At 36.2% G+C, this 16,890-nt stretch overlaps 1 protein-coding gene and 2 pseudogenes across 1 annotated transcript; all 3 read left to right on the top strand.

The window, feature by feature from the left end:
* Nucleotides 1–18: 18 nt before the first annotated feature.
* Nucleotides 19–5,606, top strand: LOC110739115 (monothiol glutaredoxin-S15, mitochondrial-like). Its single transcript, XM_021919570.1, has 7 exons — nt 19–226; nt 590–709; nt 1,577–1,708; nt 1,844–1,943; nt 2,953–3,019; nt 5,184–5,262; nt 5,339–5,606. The coding sequence occupies exons 2-7, from the start codon at nt 638–640 to the stop codon at nt 5,396–5,398; spliced, it is 510 nt and encodes a 169-aa protein (XP_021775262.1). The 5' UTR covers nt 19–226; nt 590–637; the 3' UTR covers nt 5,399–5,606.
* A 408-nt stretch (nt 5,607–6,014) lies between these two features.
* LOC110739114 lies at nt 6,015–15,615 on the top strand (annotated as a pseudogene).
* Nucleotides 13,101–15,615, top strand: LOC110739093 (annotated as a pseudogene).
* Nucleotides 15,616–16,890: the final 1,275 nt, after the last annotated feature.

Below are 16,890 nucleotides of genomic sequence, written 5' to 3'. Positions count from 1 at the left end.
CACATACTCACGTAGCCACGTAGGATAACTTAAACCGTTATTTTTTTTTTCTTTTTTCTTAGAACTCAAGGAGAACCTTTTTGGCTTGTTTCACCAGACTATTCATCTTCCCTCCCATCTCATTTCGCACCGGCACCACCACGACTCCCAAACCCTCGCACACAGCACCGCCGCTGCAACCGCCACACCTCCACCGCGCACTTCTGTAGAAGCTACGACTTCCGTGGTAAGCCCTATTTTATAAATCAGCACATTTGACCGAAGAATATCTCCATTCTTTCACTCATAAAACTAGGGTTCTTTCTCTTTCTTAAATTTAATTCTGCAATTTCATCAATTTGCTAATTTTTTCATACCTGAAATTTACTCTGCGTTCCACAAGTTTTTGATTATTCGTATCTTCTCCCTTGTTTTTTTTCCCTTTTGAAATTTTAATTCTTCAATTGAATTTTTAGCTTACATGAATTCCTGATTTAATTTATATGATTGCAATTAATTAACATTGGGTTTTGTTATTTGAATGTTGATTTGAAAATGAACTATTGTTGCTAATTAGCTCATATCTTGTTATTTATCTTGTATGATTCAGAAATTGCAATTTAGCATATCAGAAGGGTGTATTCAGAGTTGTGGGATCATGGCGAGGTCATTATCTAGTATGTTTTTGAGGAACATGACTAATTTTTCGGCTGCTCGTATGAGCGCCCAAGTAAGGATCTTATTGCCCTCCTCATTTTGTTTGTTTGGTTTACGATATTTCGATAGCGGTTGTTGCAGCAATTCCTTGGTAAGAGGATGGAATTTAATAAGGGGATGTAAGGGTAAGGGTTTTAAGTATGTGTAATTTTGGGATGATGAATTAAATTATAACAAAGTATAATTTAATTTTTGATCTCTTGTTTGTTAACTGATTGGATTCATAAACAATCTCATAAATGCTAGCTAATTAGAGCTGTGGTAATGAATCAACGTCACAATTTTGCTTTTTCAATAGCGCCGTTTTAATGTGCCTTATTGCTTCAATGAAGTTTCATGAAATAAAAGGCAAAGGATTTAAAGTACAATTGTTCATTTTTTATATTTGGAAGTTTGGATTTCTTGGTTTAAATGATTCTTCAAGACCAACCATAGAGTGTCTAATTTCTCATATTGGATTGGGTCATTCATTAATAGTCCGACATTAACTTGGCTCCATAGTGAGGATTGTTGTTTGGTGATTCTGAGGAATTTAGAACCAGGTAGGAATTATAGTTCTGTCTTGGGGGTGTACTTAAATGATTTTATTGAAAAAATGGTAGTTGTGCAGTTCATTTGTCTGCTTACTTATAATTTTGAGTTTGGACACTTTTACCATCCCCAAAATGAACAAATAGACCTTTATAATATGTTTAGAATTGCCTTCCTCTCATCAAGGCAAGGTTAAGCTGGTGAATATCAAGTCTGATTAGATGCATTATCAAATATGAGAAACATTTCTATTCTTCTACTTTTACTATAGAGGTGTGGGAGGAGTTTATTCAGATCAAGTTCGGATGTGAGGATTATTCCTGACTGTTCAAGTGTTCATTTGTATTAGGTATCTGGGTTGTCATATCAAAATGCAATGAAGTACTCAACTACTTCGCCCAATGATCCTGATACACATGAAGATTTCAGGCCAACAAGTAAGGTTGAGAGTTCTCTTTCTGTCAAAGATATTGTTGATCAGGTATTTTTTTTTTCCCTTTTCCTGTTCCTATTTATATATTAACTTTGTTACACATGTACATCTCTTTAGCCAGGGTTTGTATCTTTTAGCTTATAAATCTTATGTTGAATTCATCTTCTTTCTTGGTATCTTTAGGATGTGAAGGAGAATCCAGTTATGATTTATATGAAGGGAAATCCTGAAATGCCTAGATGCGGTTTCAGCTCTCTCGCAGTGAGGGTATTGAAGGAGTATCGTAAGTTATCTACTTTTGGTTGATTATTTGACATTTCTTCACATCTGTTCTTTAATTGCTTTCATGCACCATACCAGATTACCAGACATGTGTCTTTTTGCAATTTGAGGTCCTTTAAAATGTTGATATAGTTTTTTGTGAGGTTAACTTATGAACATAATTGCTGGAGCTAGTTTTATATATGATCTTGAGAAAAACTCCTTATTAATGGATTAGGGAGGACAAACCGGTAATAAAACTACCCTGAGCAAGCTAAGTATTGGCTTATTTTCAGTTATCCCATGAAACTTTTGGCTTGCATCCTTGTCATCAAGTCAAAGAATAGGTTCCGATTGTTCTATTAGCCAAACTTTATATGGGACCTTACTGTAATGTTCCTTTATATGTAGATTTCTGTTGTTATCTCTCTTGCTATATGTCAGTCTTGTATATCATGTATAGTCATATTAAGCTTTTTTTGTAGGCCCCCTTTTTTTTAATACATTTGGGAATTTGAATGAAAGCTCTAGATTCTCTTTCTTATCTTAGCTATAGTTTTCCTATTTTCGTGTTTTGTTTTTCTTCATACATCTATTCTTATTAAGATTTTGTTGCTGACATGGCGTTGTTTAGCATTGTGAGTAATGTTGTGAGGTCATACCAGCCAAGTGCAAAAGCTTCTCTTCCTATGTTTAAAATTATTATACCTTAATTTGGTATGTATTTATGCTGTTGATCTGTCCTTGTCAGAAAATTCGTCTAATATTCATCCATGTAAAAAAAGATTTCATAAAGTTGCATTTTGAAGGTAAAAACATTTTTCCATCGTCCACTGACCCATTGAATGCAATTAAAAGATGGCTAGTAAGGTTGTAGGGTTTATTCATAGTTCCTGATATTTTCATCAGTGCAGTTATTCCTTTGTAGTGTTCTTGGTTATAGCTGTTATTTTTTGTAACTTTTTGTATTACCTTAAGACCTGTCTAGAAAGCTGATTTCCTCTTCCTGCTCATTAATGTGTGCTGTGCAGGTGTTCCTATTGGTTCAAGAAATATCTTGGAAGACTTGGAGCTGAAGGATGCTGTCAAATCCTACAGGTGCTTTGCCTATTGATTTTGTAGTTTGAGTTGCTACTTTTCACAAATTCTTCAGGATACATGATATAGCTTGATTTACATTTTGAAGTGTTCAACTTTTCACTGATATGTTATAGCATCTGGTTCACGTTGTATTGGTTATGCTTGTGGTTGCTCGACTTGCTATGGGTTCACTTTGACACTTGCCTTCGTTCTGAGTTTTGAATTGAGCTTTTCCAAAACATATTTGTCACTCTATTTTGTTAGGATGCTGCTATCCTGGCTTCTTGATCCTTCAATACTGTTGGATCAGCTTTTTGTCAGGTGTTATTATCATTAATCTTAAATTCCTTGCTTTATTGTCTCACCTGTAATTGCTGACAAAGTGATTGGTTATTAATGTGATCATTATAGCTTAAATAGATTGGCTTTGGAAACACTTTTAGGTTTGGATAAGGATAGTATATGTAATCTCAACGGCTATCCAGCGGACATTGACAGGTTCCCCTAATAATGTCCCTAGGTTTCTCTGAATCTGTTCCGCTGTACTTTATGAGCTATAAGTATGACAAGACAATACCACTGTCACTTAGGACCTCTATCATTGATCCTACAATTAGAATATTGTTTGCTTCCTAATTTCCACATCCCAATGGCATGTCCTCACATCACTGTCACTGATAAGCTTCCTGCTGTCCCCATCACTCAACCCTCACAATACTATCTGCTGAATCTTTTCACATGTTTCCTGAATTACTTGTAACTTATAAGGAACACCTTTGGTGACTAGTCATTTACCATTGCTTAAGCTTTCTGTTCTTGATAGCATCAAGTGTTAATGTGGAAAGGAGTATGTATGTTCGTATGTGAATTGTGAACTCTTTATCCAGCCTCATAGTCACAGGCTCCAACCCCATTCTATAAGCGTGCACCTCCACACCCTCAATGCATGCAAATTGTCCTTCCGGGTAAATCTTGCTAGCAGGCAACCTTTGCCATAACATATTTTCATGGTTGCTATATACCTCCAACATTGGACTCTCAATGCAAACTAGGTCACACTCTCACCCTTTGCATGTGCTCAACATCACATTCATCTCTGGGCATGTTGGAACTCTGATATTACCTCATGTTGGTCAGCTATTTTCTCATGTAATAGTTTCTCACCAACCCCCTCCCCCCCTCTACCGGCCTGCCCCAGAGACGACCGTTTTTGCTCTGATGCAATCAGCCAACTCAAATTGCTTTTTGGTAGCAATCTGTAATACTCTGTGATGCTGCATTCTAGCAACTGACTGAGAGAAATAGAGTGTGGGTAGATGGAAAGTACCTCTTGCGAAGTTGGTAGGGTAATATCTCTTGTGAAGTTGGTAGGGTTACATCTCTTGCGAAGTTGGTAGGGTAATATCTCTTGCGAAGTTGGTAGGGTAACATCTCTTGCGAAGTTGGTAGGGTAACATCTCTTGTGAAGGGGTAATTTGGATTCAGTCATTAGCTTATTTAGATATTTCTGGTGGATGAAAATTTTCTAACCCAGCTCACTTCCAACCTATTTTGGGGATATTTCATTTGCGAAAATGCTTTGAGAAATGTTGAAATGCAGGGTACCAGATGTTTCTGTGCTTCATAGGCAAGAACCAGCTCCCCTCCTCCCCATGTGGGCATAAGTCGTGAGCATGAGTGTTTGAGTTACACACCTACCTCCTTGTATGAGTGTAGCAATAAAAATGGGGTGTGACATTTGGTGAACTGCTGTACAATTAGCAATGTTGGACACCTTGTATAATGGTTCTCATGGATACTTGCATGTAGGCAAGCATGATGCAACCTAAGAGCATCTACAATGATGGGCGTATCAAGGCTTTTGGCGGGCAAACTAGTACTACCTTTTTAGATCATCTTCTGAAACAATATATATTTATTAGGTTTCTCCTTTTTGTGTCGTTGCTTTGTTTTTGAGCTCAGTGTCTTAATATCCTTTCTTTTACTAACTTGTCATTGCTTCATCTATTGTTAATGTGCATTTGGGGCTATTAATTCTTAACTCTTAAGCAGGAGGTTGTCAACCATCATACTATCACCGAGACTTTTCACAATAGAAAATCTGCATTGTATATTATTCACATTAAATAGTTGTTTCAAACAGTAATTTATCCGTATGATGACCCTTTGCTCTTCTCTGCAGCCACTGGCCTACTTTTCCACAGATATTTATCAAGGGAGAATTCATTGGAGGATCAGATATCATTCTCAACATGCACCAGGTAAATTCTCGTTGCATCGTCAAGCCTACTATTGCTAATAAGTTGAGTTGTGATTTGACACTCTCTTCCTCTGTAGACGGGTGAATTGGAGCAAAAGCTGAAAGAAATAGTTCCTACCGAGAAGAAAGCGGAATGATTGTGTTGCTGAAGATTCAAGCTCAATAATGAAGAGAGATTATTTCTTTTTCTTTTTAGGTGACTTGAGAGTTGAGTATGTGTAATTTTTTCTTTTTGCACCAAAAGATGAGTGGATGTATCACACTGTGTGACCTAGATAGACATATTTTGCAAATAGTAATCAATAATTTTCCATAATAATGGGAAGCAGGTGAATTTTTGGTATCTCAACTTTCTTGATTCATCTGGAGGATGAGCACTCATTTTTTACATTAAATCATTTCTCATTTTTGCTGAGAAAATTGGAATAAAGGGGGTAAGATGGTATGGTAAAAAAAAACATGTTTATCAAAATTGGAATAAAGTAGAATTGCGGCAAAAAAAAAAAAGTGGGAAAGTGAGCAGGAAAAAATAGAGGGATCAATGAAAATTGTACTCGTATATATCAACTCCACATGATTCTCTTGCCTATTGTTTTCTTACTCTGTATTTAAGGTTGAAATGGACATAAATGACTTAATCCCAATGAGCCAATCACCAATATTATTAGTCACGCAATAAAAGTGGTCAAATATGAAAATGGATGTAGTCATGTAGATATGTTTAGATTTTTTGTACTACTAGTGGTGGAGAGATTAAAAATAAAAATAAAAATTCATTAATCAAAAGAACAAGCTTTTGATATGAAAGGAGTTAATGTAGAAGTTTTCATAGAAACTTTAAAGTTAATGACACTTAAGAATAATATAGGACCTGTTTAATGTTTAGTTATAGCTCGTGATAGAAAGATCGTCTTTAGAATGAAAAATCACTTAACTAAAATTTTATGGAGTCATACCCAATAATCCAAAGCCTATTATACTCAATAAATGTTGTTGTGTTCCCGAGTTACAAACCAAGGCCTAGAATAGTTCCCTCACCAAATGATCTAACTAGTTGTTGCCTTGTTGGTAAGTATGGTAATTATTCATTTCTTTTTTTTTTTTTTGGACAAAGTAATTATTCATTTCATTACACTCACTTAATCACTTCTTATTTCATTTGGATGATTGAACCAACCATTCAATGATCCACAAAAGGCCAAAACAAAGAAAGATTGTCCGCGAAACGAAACCTATAAATACTGTAACATGGCGCGAACTCCATTTTTCAAATACTCATTGTCTTCTCACAACTTTGAGAGAAAGAGCGAAAGACAGTGAAAAACTGTAAATTCTCGAAGTTTCCGGATTTGTCGTCCGCCATTGTTACAGAAATTCGAGGTTGCCATAACCTAATTGTGGCCTAAAGCTTCAATCGAGCGATATTCCGACACTTCAAAATGCAAAAATTAGGGTTTTTCGGCATGAAAGGCTTGGATCAATTCAAATCCTTAACAAGATCTGCTTCAGGAACTGCGAAAGCCTTATCAATTTCTTCACGTTCAACTTCCGATTCAATTACTTCAGGAGGTTTTGCGAGCTTGAAGCTCACTGCTGGTTCGTCATCTAATTTTCAATCTGAATTTCAGAAATTCACCGTTTTATGATGTTGAATTCAATCTAATAGTGATGATTTTTAGAGAAATTGGTGAAGGAACAAGCGTCTGTGAGAACTGACCTAGATTTAGCGGTAATTATTCTCTCAATTTTACGATTAGTCCAATTCTGAAGTTGTGATTAGTGAAATGCTGAAGAATTTGCTTCAACCTTGAATTTTGATAAATTTTGTAGAATTCGAAGTTGAAGAAATCTCTGGAGCATATTCATGTTCTGGAAGAGAAGCTACAAGCAGCTTGTAACGAGAATGCGAAGCTGAAAGTGAAGCAGAAAGAAGATGAGAAGCACTGGCAAGGTCTCGAATCGAAGTTCTCTTCGACGAAAACCTTATGCGATCAACTCAGTGAAACTTTGCAGCTGTTGGCTTGTCAAGTTCAGGATGGTAAGAATACCTTCATTTTCGACTGTTTCGCAACTTGTGTTTCGATTCTATTCGAAGTTCTTACTGGAATCATGCTTACTTTAACAGCGGAGAAGGATAATTGGAGAAAAATTAACTGCGAATTCGGCTGCATTGGATACATTGAATGATCAACAGATCAAGTGAAGAGTTTATCTCTTAAATTGGATTCAGCAGAGGAAAAAATTAGAGAACGTAAGCTTCTGAACCTGTTAGAATTAACATTATGCTTATGATAATGATTGTTTTTGTGTAATGTCAGTTTTGTTTGAATTTTGTACCCAGGTGACCAGGCATTTAAGGAACTCAAAGAGCAGAAAGAGGAACGAGAGGTGCTTTATGAAGATGTACGATCCAAAACTACCAAGCTTATGGAGGAAAAAGGTAATCAAAAGCTATACAACATTTATATGATCCTCTCATACATCCAATTTTCAATTTTCGTGTAATTATGAAGTGAAGTGGTTGTATAACATTGTAGAGGCATATCATCTAGTTTAATTGAATTGATTTTATGTGGATATTGTATTGTCACTTTATCTAAGCTATAAGCTTGTTTTGTCAATTTAAAATGAGATTTTATTGCAAGTACCTTATCAATAGTTTACAGAACAGATAATTTGTTATCGACAGCTTCAAATTCATAACTCAAACAAGTTCAGTCCATAATTTTCTATTATTGTTTACTTGCTTTACTGTATATTTTAATGCATTGCAATAGTCTATAATTGTTACGTGTGGATTGTGGTCTTGTGTAATTCTTTGCCATTCCTGAATGGTATAAACACTTTTAGATTCAGTGAACAGTTTCATAATGAGATATTGCTTACTGAGGATTTACATGCGCTGTATTGCATGCAGATTCTTTTATAAAATGCCTTGAAGCTGACCTTACCACAAGTAGACTGACTGGTGAAAATTTGAAGTCAAAATTTGATGATGCGAGTATAGAACTGAAATTGAAAGAAGAGGATCTTACTCGGATGAGAATTACTCTTGAAAACTTGGAGAGGGAGAAAGTTGATCTTCAATCCAGCAATAGTGAGTTTGTCAAAAGATTAGCAACATCAGTGCAGGAGACTCAGAATCTTAAGGATGTGGTTAATGCTTTCGCTTCAAAATTGATTGAATTGGATGAGCACAGTGTGGCTGTTTCCGACAAGATTTCTCAGCTCTGCTCTGTGTATGATAAAGCTTCTAAGTTGGCTGAACAGGAGAAGGATTTCACTGCCAAGTGTGCTCAAGGGAAGTATGGTCTTCTGCATCACCAGCACTTGCAGTTAAAATCAGAAAAGGATGAACTTCAATCAGTTAATCAGGGATTAAAGGATAAGGTAGATGAGCTTCAGAGAGCACATGAGTCTTCAATGGTGCAGCATGCTGAAGAGTGTCGATTATCAGAAGAGAGGATACGAACGTTAGAGTCTGAAGTAGAGGCTCTTCTTTCTAAGAAATTTGAAGCAGAAAAGTTGGTTGCAGACTTAAGAGGAGCAAGTTCGCAATCTTTCTGAGAGCTTAGGGTCATCTGAGAATGAAAAGGTCTTTTAGCTTATGATGATCTATGTTTTTCTCTAGCATCATAAGTCATAATCTCAATGACCATTTGTAAATCTGCAGAAAGATTTGTTGATCAAATTATCAGAGCTAGAATTGGAAAAGACGGAGAACATGGAGAAGCTACAGGGAGATATGCATAAAAAGGAGGATGAAATTGATGGTTTGCAGAAGGAGATTTTGAAGATCAATCAGGAGGTGAAATCTTTTGAGGAGCAAGTGAACAAGCTTTCTTCCACTCTGGAGGAAAAGGAACAGCTCATCTTGCAATACAAGGACAAAGAGAAGGAACTGGACAACCAAAAAGCAGAGGTTTCTGAAACTGTCTTGTTAATTATTATTTTGGATGAAATAACTATGAACCCTGGGATGCGCATGTAAATCGCAGAAGTATTTTCACAGATTCAGGCGCAGTTAGCAGCTGCCGAAGGCAAGCTTGGAGAAGCCAAGAAGCAGTATGATGCTATGCTTGAGTCTAAACAGTCGGAGCTGTCAAGGCATTTGAAGGAGATTTCTCAGAGGAATGATCAAGTAGTATCTTCTTTCCCTGGATATCACAAGATACATATTATTTCATCAGAAATTTTTGTGGCATTTTCTGTTGACATTGGGTGCCGTCATAAAGGCAATAAATGACATCAGGAAGAAGTATGAGGTTGAGAAGCAAGAAATCATTAATCTTGAGAAAGAGAAGGTTGGCAACTGTTATTTCAACATTCATGGTTAATTTTGAGGATAAATTTGAGGAATTGTTACTTTGTTTTGTTTCAATATCTAGAAGATAGAATAGATTTAGAGAATGATGTTGCTTGTTTGTTACTTTTTAGGCAGACAAGGCTGTTGCAGAGATGGAAAGGGCTTGTGAGCAAAGACTTGACAAGTGCAATGAAGAATCAAGGCAGAATTTGGCTCGCATCCAAGAAGAGCATATCGCTCAGGTATGTGCTAAAAATAATAAACCAGTTCATAGTTGAACCAATATAGTAGTGATTAAATGATTCTCCTGTCTTGTCAAAATGCAATTGAATACCTGTATCCGGACAAAATGCTGTTATTTTTTTTTTATTATTTTCCATTTGCTTGATTATTATGGATGCAATTTCTGTCTGCTTATTGCAAAATCACGCATACAATTCATTCACAACTAATCTGGCTAAATCATTGATGCGTTAAATTTTGAATTTGGATAAAGATGGACTAAATCAAACATTTCATGAAACGTGCCATTATTTGATATTGATTGTGTGTAGTAGTAGGCCAATTGGTTGCCTTTCCATTCAAGGTTCAGTCAGGAACTGCAGCTATAACAAATAAGGTCTAAAGAAGCCTCTTTGTTATTGTGTAGATAGGGCCATAGGGCTGCGTACAACTGACCCTAATCTTTATCTGAACTAGGTAGGAGCTGTGTTAGAACTTAGAAGCATTAGGATAATGGTATGTGGTGCAGAAACACTAAATGTTAGTAATAGATTATCTTGACAAGTCATTTGATGTTGGACCATTTTGTGCTTAATTACCTGGACTTGCATAACAGCATAAGTTGCACTTTAGAAAGACACATTTGGCAAGCGTCTCTATATCTTCTAAATGGGGCAGATTATTTTAGTCTGGATGTGATTAAATGAATGTCTGGTCATTCAATATCATATTACTGTCTAAGCCTTGTCTTGTCATGTTCCTAGATTGATCGCATGAAGAAGGAGCACGAAAGAAAAGAATCCAATCTCAAATCTGAGCACCTTGAAGAAATGAAAAATATCCAACTACATGCTGAGAACGAACTCAGAGAGGTTGTGAAACTTCACATTTAGGCACTTGAGCTTTCAAGTTCTTATTGACGTATCAATTTCTCTTTCTAACCAGTTTGAAATTTCCAGAAGACAATGACACTCAGGAATGAGCATGAATCCCAGATTAGAGCCTTAAGATTGCAGCATGAGGATGAATGTAAACAGTTTCAGCAGGAGCTGGATCTTCAGAAATCTAAAGTGTGTGTCAGTACTTTAGATTCAGCAGATAGGTTTATTCTGATAAAATTGACTGGCATCTCATCATATTACAGGAAGAAAGGCAAAGGGCTTTGTTGCAGCTACAGTGGAAAGTGATGAGCGACATACCCCAAGAGGATCAAGAAGCAAACTCAAAGAAGGTTTGATGTTGATCTCTCTACTCACTCTCCTAGTCTCTCCCATCCCCTCTCTCTCCATGGATTAGTATGATATGTATGGTCCAGAAACTTGCAAGTATCTGTTTGACTTACATTTTGTTACTCCGTATAACTTCTAAGCACATCTCTATGATGAATATCGTAAATGTGAATGCCTGATAATAAATTACTTATATTTTGGATAGAAAGTAGTTGAATCACAATCTCTGTTTCCGTCCCTTAGGAATACTCTGTATCATCAATCAGAAGGAGAGATCCAGATGGCACTAAAAGACGCATGCCTCCTCCAGTGAGTGAGCTAAGAGTCTTGAAAAACCTTACTCCTCCTTAAATTAAATCATGGATCTATGGCATTGCTGTCATTACGTTTGACAATGTTTGCATTTAGGAATCACGTTACGAAGCTACAGTGCAAGCCCCAGTGCAATCTCCAGTATCAACCTTGCTTAGGAAAGTAGGGAAAGAAAATGCAGGAAATAGGATGGATATGTCAAAGCATGGAAGGAAGGTGAGTTGTTTTAAAGTTTCCCCAAACTTAGTTGCTTGACTGTTCTATTGGAGATCACCTCCGTATATGAAGTTTTTATTCGATGTTTATCTGACAAAAGGAAGCTATATTAGTTGGTCTATTGTGTATAGTGTTTATTCAGATAATACCCTATTGTGTATGGAGTGTTTATTTTGAGTTGGTTCTGACAGTACTTGTTGCTTTATCTATATGTCTTCTTGGATGTTAACTGAGTAAAATCACAGGTAACTAACCGCGAATTCGAAGAGGAAACAACAAGTGGAGGAGGCATCACCAAACGAAGGAAAACTAGGAGTACTGTTATGCTTGCGGTATACCCTTGAGAGAATTATTCCATAGAAACAGTGAACTTTGGAGTTAGGAAAATGTGATTACTGAAAAATCTGAAACTTTAATTCCTGTGTTCTTAGGATCCAAGAAAACATAAGAAGGTTGCTACTCCTAAAGTCAATACTCCTAAAAGCTCTATCAAGGTAATGAAAGCTATCATTTGCATTTGTTCTGGTTGTTTCTGTAGTTTGTGCCATATATGCTGAGTATTCAATCGGAATAAATAGAGATGAGTTCTGTTTTCTTGCTGGGGTTCATAGAATTGTCCTATTGGCTGTTGATTGCTTTTCTATTTGTGGTTTGGATTGTTGGTTTAATCTGCTCGGTTCCTGCTTTTGTAAGTCACCAATAAACTACAGGACAAAATAATTGATGGCATAATCTCTTAATACAGGGAGTTAGGGCAGTGGGTTACTCTCAGCCTACCAATATCGGTGAATTGTTTTCTGAAGGGTCTCTGAATCCATACGCTGATGGAGATGATCCTTATGCGTTTGATTAAAGGTAGACAATTATATCCTTGTGCTTGGAGTATGGATAGTCTTTCTACATAAAATCATGCTATTTGATTCTTTTTACTCTGGCCTTGTAGCTATAATCTAAAAGGATTCTCTTGGCCGATGTCTCAATATGCATCAAAGGAAAATGTGAAAAACTTCCATCTGAGCGTTATTATTTTGTATCTTTGTAAGGCTTGACAGCTTGCTAGTGTTACGAGTCTTGTGACTTCAAACGGGAAATTTGATTGCAAAATTAAATAACTAGGCATCATGTGGTGCATTGACTGCAAATTACTACTGCATCATTTTTACTGAACCAGTTTTAAACAATTTTGGCAGATGACAGCAGAGAGTTCTTTTCTTGTATAGGCTGTCAGATGTACAGCGATTCAACTGGTTGTAGAGTGCCAGACCGATTTACCTAATGCAGATATGCAGTATACTTGCGTTCAGCTTTAACTTCAGGATCAAGTGTAAATTTTCTTTTGCATATTACAGGTCGTATAGAGAATTTAGAACAATGTCGATGTTGTAAAACATTGGGCTAGATGGACATAAGTGTCCTATCAAATTTTGAAACTCATTGTTCCACTGCTTCTTTTTACAATCAGCTAAGGCTGTCTTTAAGACTTGTTAATTCTTTGTCTTGGATCATTTTTGTGCTTCAGCTTTAAGTGAAAGCATTCGATTCTACTGATGTCCGATGTTATCAACTGCAACTAATTTAGGAACCCAAAAGCTGGTGCACTGGTAACTGCAACTTTTTCGTCTGTTTATTCATAGTTGTTTTGTCTTAAGATTTGACTCTCCAAGCACATCCCCCATCACAATCAAATATATCCAGTTAATAATATATTAGAAATTATTGCCATGTACATTCTATAATAAAATAATTCTTATTCATAAATGTATTTGTTTAAAACCGTGCATCGCATGGGTGCTAATAGTTATTCAACATGTGTATAAGCCTCTTACTCTTGCAAGTTTTGATCTATAATAAATTGCCTCCCTGACTTTCCTCTAAAAGAAATAACCTTTGTCAAAAACATGTCATAAGTAGAGTATAAAATAGGATATACTCATAATATATTGAACATTTATATTATATTATTGTACTCCATAAGGTAAAAATGTATGTTTGCTCTATGTTTTTTTTGCTAATGATTTTGTAATTGAACCTGAGGAAATAAGTTGAACCTGTTAATACCATTTGTGTGTACGTGTGTGCGCGTGTGCTGAACTTGGCATTAAGGAGGATAATTAAGTGGAAGTGTGGAATTGAATGGATTATTCAATGTTTTATACAATCTCTGTGAACTACTTAGGTTTTTCTCATAGTTTTTGATAACCATCTCAAATAGTCCAAAGTGTTTGTTAGAATTTCTTGAGAAAATTATGCACATTTAAAGGCCAGAATTTTATCCAACATGCTTTCCAAATTATGGGATGAGTACACTTACAATTTCTTGGAACCCTTAAAAGTTCCTTTCATCCTATCTAGTATTTACTGCATTTCTTAGAAGAGCTTTTTCTCGTGTAATTACCTTCACTGGTGTCTTAAATGTTGAACATGTGATTAAAGTTTATTGTGTTTTCTGTAGTTGTGGTGCTGAGACCCATGATGCAAAGTCTTGCATGGACAGACCTCGAAGAGTTGGAGCAAAGTGGACAGGGAAACACATTGCACCTGATGAAATAATAGATCAGAGGAAATTAAGCTGGATTACGATGGGAAACATGACAGATATAATGGTTTTGATTCTGCAAGTTATATCTATGTTGTTCATAAATTTGAGATGAAGGAGGCAGCAATAGAAAGATACAAAAAGGAACAACAGTTGAAAAAGCTCGAGAAGAAAAATAACACTGGTGAAGAAGGTGAGGGCGAGGAAGATGCTTTGAAGGTTGATGAGAGTAAACAAATGGACTTTGCAAAGGTTGAAAAACGTGTACGTACAACTGGTGGAGGAAGTACTGGAATTGTAAGAAACTTGCGTATCCGAGAAGATACAGCCAAATGTTTATTGAACCTTGATGTTAATTTGGCCTACTACGATCCTAAAACCCGGTCCATGCGTGAGGATCCTCTTCCTGATGCTGATCCGAATGAGAAGTTTTATGCTGGTGGTTATCAAAATCTACTCAGTGGTCAAGCTTTGGAGTTGAAGCAGCTAAATTTACATGCTTTTGAGGCATTTGATAAGGGACAGGATGTGCATATGCAAGCAGCTCCTACCCAAGTCGAGTTGCTTCACAAGAACTTTAAGGTCAATAAAGAGAAGTTGAAAACCCGGGTGAAGGATACCATAATGATGAAGTATGGCATTGCTGCAACCGAAGAGGAGATTCCACGGGAACTTCTACTTGGTCAAAGTGATGGACAAGTTGAATAAGATTGTGCTGGCCGGATAATTAAGGGGCAGGAGATGGCCGTTCCCAAGAGTAAATATGAAGACGTCGTGTACACTAATAATCACACAACTTTTGGGGGTACAAATGCTGCAAGCAGGCAATTCGAAACAGCTATTGTACAGGTGCTGCCGGGATTGAGGCTGCAGAGGCATTATGAGAGCTGATGAATGCTAATATCGCTCTCAAAGAGGCTTCAGAAGAAAAACCGGAGTTGACTAAGGAGAAAAGGCTGGCTACTTAGTGTACAGAGTTTTGGTTCTTGATGAAAAGAAGCTTGCTGAAGCTATTAAAAAGGAAAATGCAAAGAAGAAAGAAGAGAAGGATGAAAGGAAACGTAAATACAATATCAAATATGACAACGACGTGACACCAGAAGAAATGGAAGCTTTCAGAATGAAGAGGATCCACCATGATGATCCTATGAAGGATTTCCTGTGAACCTATTCTGTTATACTCCATTCTTGAAATACATAACATTTGTTTCGGTAGAATTAAGATCTTACTATATTATTTTTTGATGGTGCTGATCCATGAAGCAAGAGGAAAGAATTCAGTAGCTGATATTTAGTCCAAGGATGCAAGATGTAGTTTGAACGATTTGTACGAAACTAATATTTTGGAATCCCCAATCTCTTGTCTACTTAGTGTATCACAGCAAGATATTGGTGATACTAGTATAAACAATCTAGGCAGTCCTAACTCCTAATGTATACAAGGGGGATTCAAGTCGAAACACTATGATGTGCACATTTTGTTGCTCTTAGCCTCTCGGGTGCAACTAATATAGAATGCAAAATCATGACATACTTCACTAATCCCAAATTTCGGACTGTATTTTGTACTTTAAGCAATTAACACATTACTTCGTTGATTATTAGCTTTCATTTATAAACGCGCTCTCTCATTATTCTTACCTTCTTATTCAAATCGCCTGAAATCAGAGAATACCTAAGCATAATGTGATTGTGTTTAAGCGAACCAAACGAGAGATGATAAATTAAAAACAGAACACAGAACTAGACCAATATCATAAAATTGCAAGAAATTTGTTTAATTACTCCGTAATAGTTAAAATATTTGAACTACTAGAAATTGTTACACTTGTAAACATGCATTCAATTCAACATAATCAAACTGATTGACAAAAACAATTGATTTTCCTTCATTTATTCTCTTCGATTGAAAAAGACGTAAAAGAGAAATTAATATCCAGCAGTAGATACGAAAAAAACTGATGCTCAATTCATCTTCAAATCTTCAGCACAAATCGAAGGCACGCAAGAAGAAGAAAGTGAGCAGAGAGAAAAGCAAGATGATCTGAATCGTAAACTCCAGAAGATTACAGAACTTCAATTTCTTCCTCTTGAAACGCTCTTGAACAACCTCCATCTTCAATTGTTCGATCGTTTGCTTCATCACCTCCTTTTCCTAAATCAATCGTTTTCGCTTAATTAGTTTCAGATACTCTGTTTTAGAGAGAGAAAGTAGAGAGAGAAGGAGAAGAAGAAGACGAAACCTGGTGTTGGATGCGATTGCCGAGGGAGGAGAGCAGCATAGCAGCTTTTGCGCAGCGTATGGCGTTGTGAGAGGTTGAATTGCTTCCGCCATCTTCCTTCTCCATTTTCCTCTGTGATTTTCTCTCTCCTCTTCTCTTTTTTTTTCTCTCTCTAAAAGTTTGAAAAAGTAGGATAACCGCGAAATATTTTGATTGAGAAGGGAAAAGAAGGGAGAGGGCCTTTATATACGAATGCTAAATAACGAAACGGTGTGTTGAAGGCTAAAGTTAAAAAAAAAAAAAAAAAAAAAAAAAAGTTTCAAATTTTCGGATTAGAGATGAATAAAGTGTTTGTGTTATTTTGATAAAATGACAATTGACTACTAATGATCAATGATGCCAACAATAATCTAATTTACAATGTTGAATTATATGTCTAAATTTACTTATTAGAGATGTCAATATGGCTCTGTTCAATTAAGTCATTATCCTTATCTATTTGTACAAAAATACAGAGTTTGAATATATATTATTAATACAAACGAAACATTTTTTTAAATATTTTTTACTCAAGATTATAAGTTTT

The sequence above is a fragment of the Chenopodium quinoa genome, unplaced genomic scaffold (genome assembly GCF_001683475.1).
Source record: "Chenopodium quinoa cultivar QQ74 unplaced genomic scaffold, ASM168347v1, whole genome shotgun sequence".
Classification (NCBI taxonomy): domain Eukaryota; kingdom Viridiplantae; phylum Streptophyta; class Magnoliopsida; order Caryophyllales; family Amaranthaceae; genus Chenopodium; species Chenopodium quinoa.
This window is presented reverse-complemented; position numbering and strand designations above follow the sequence as displayed.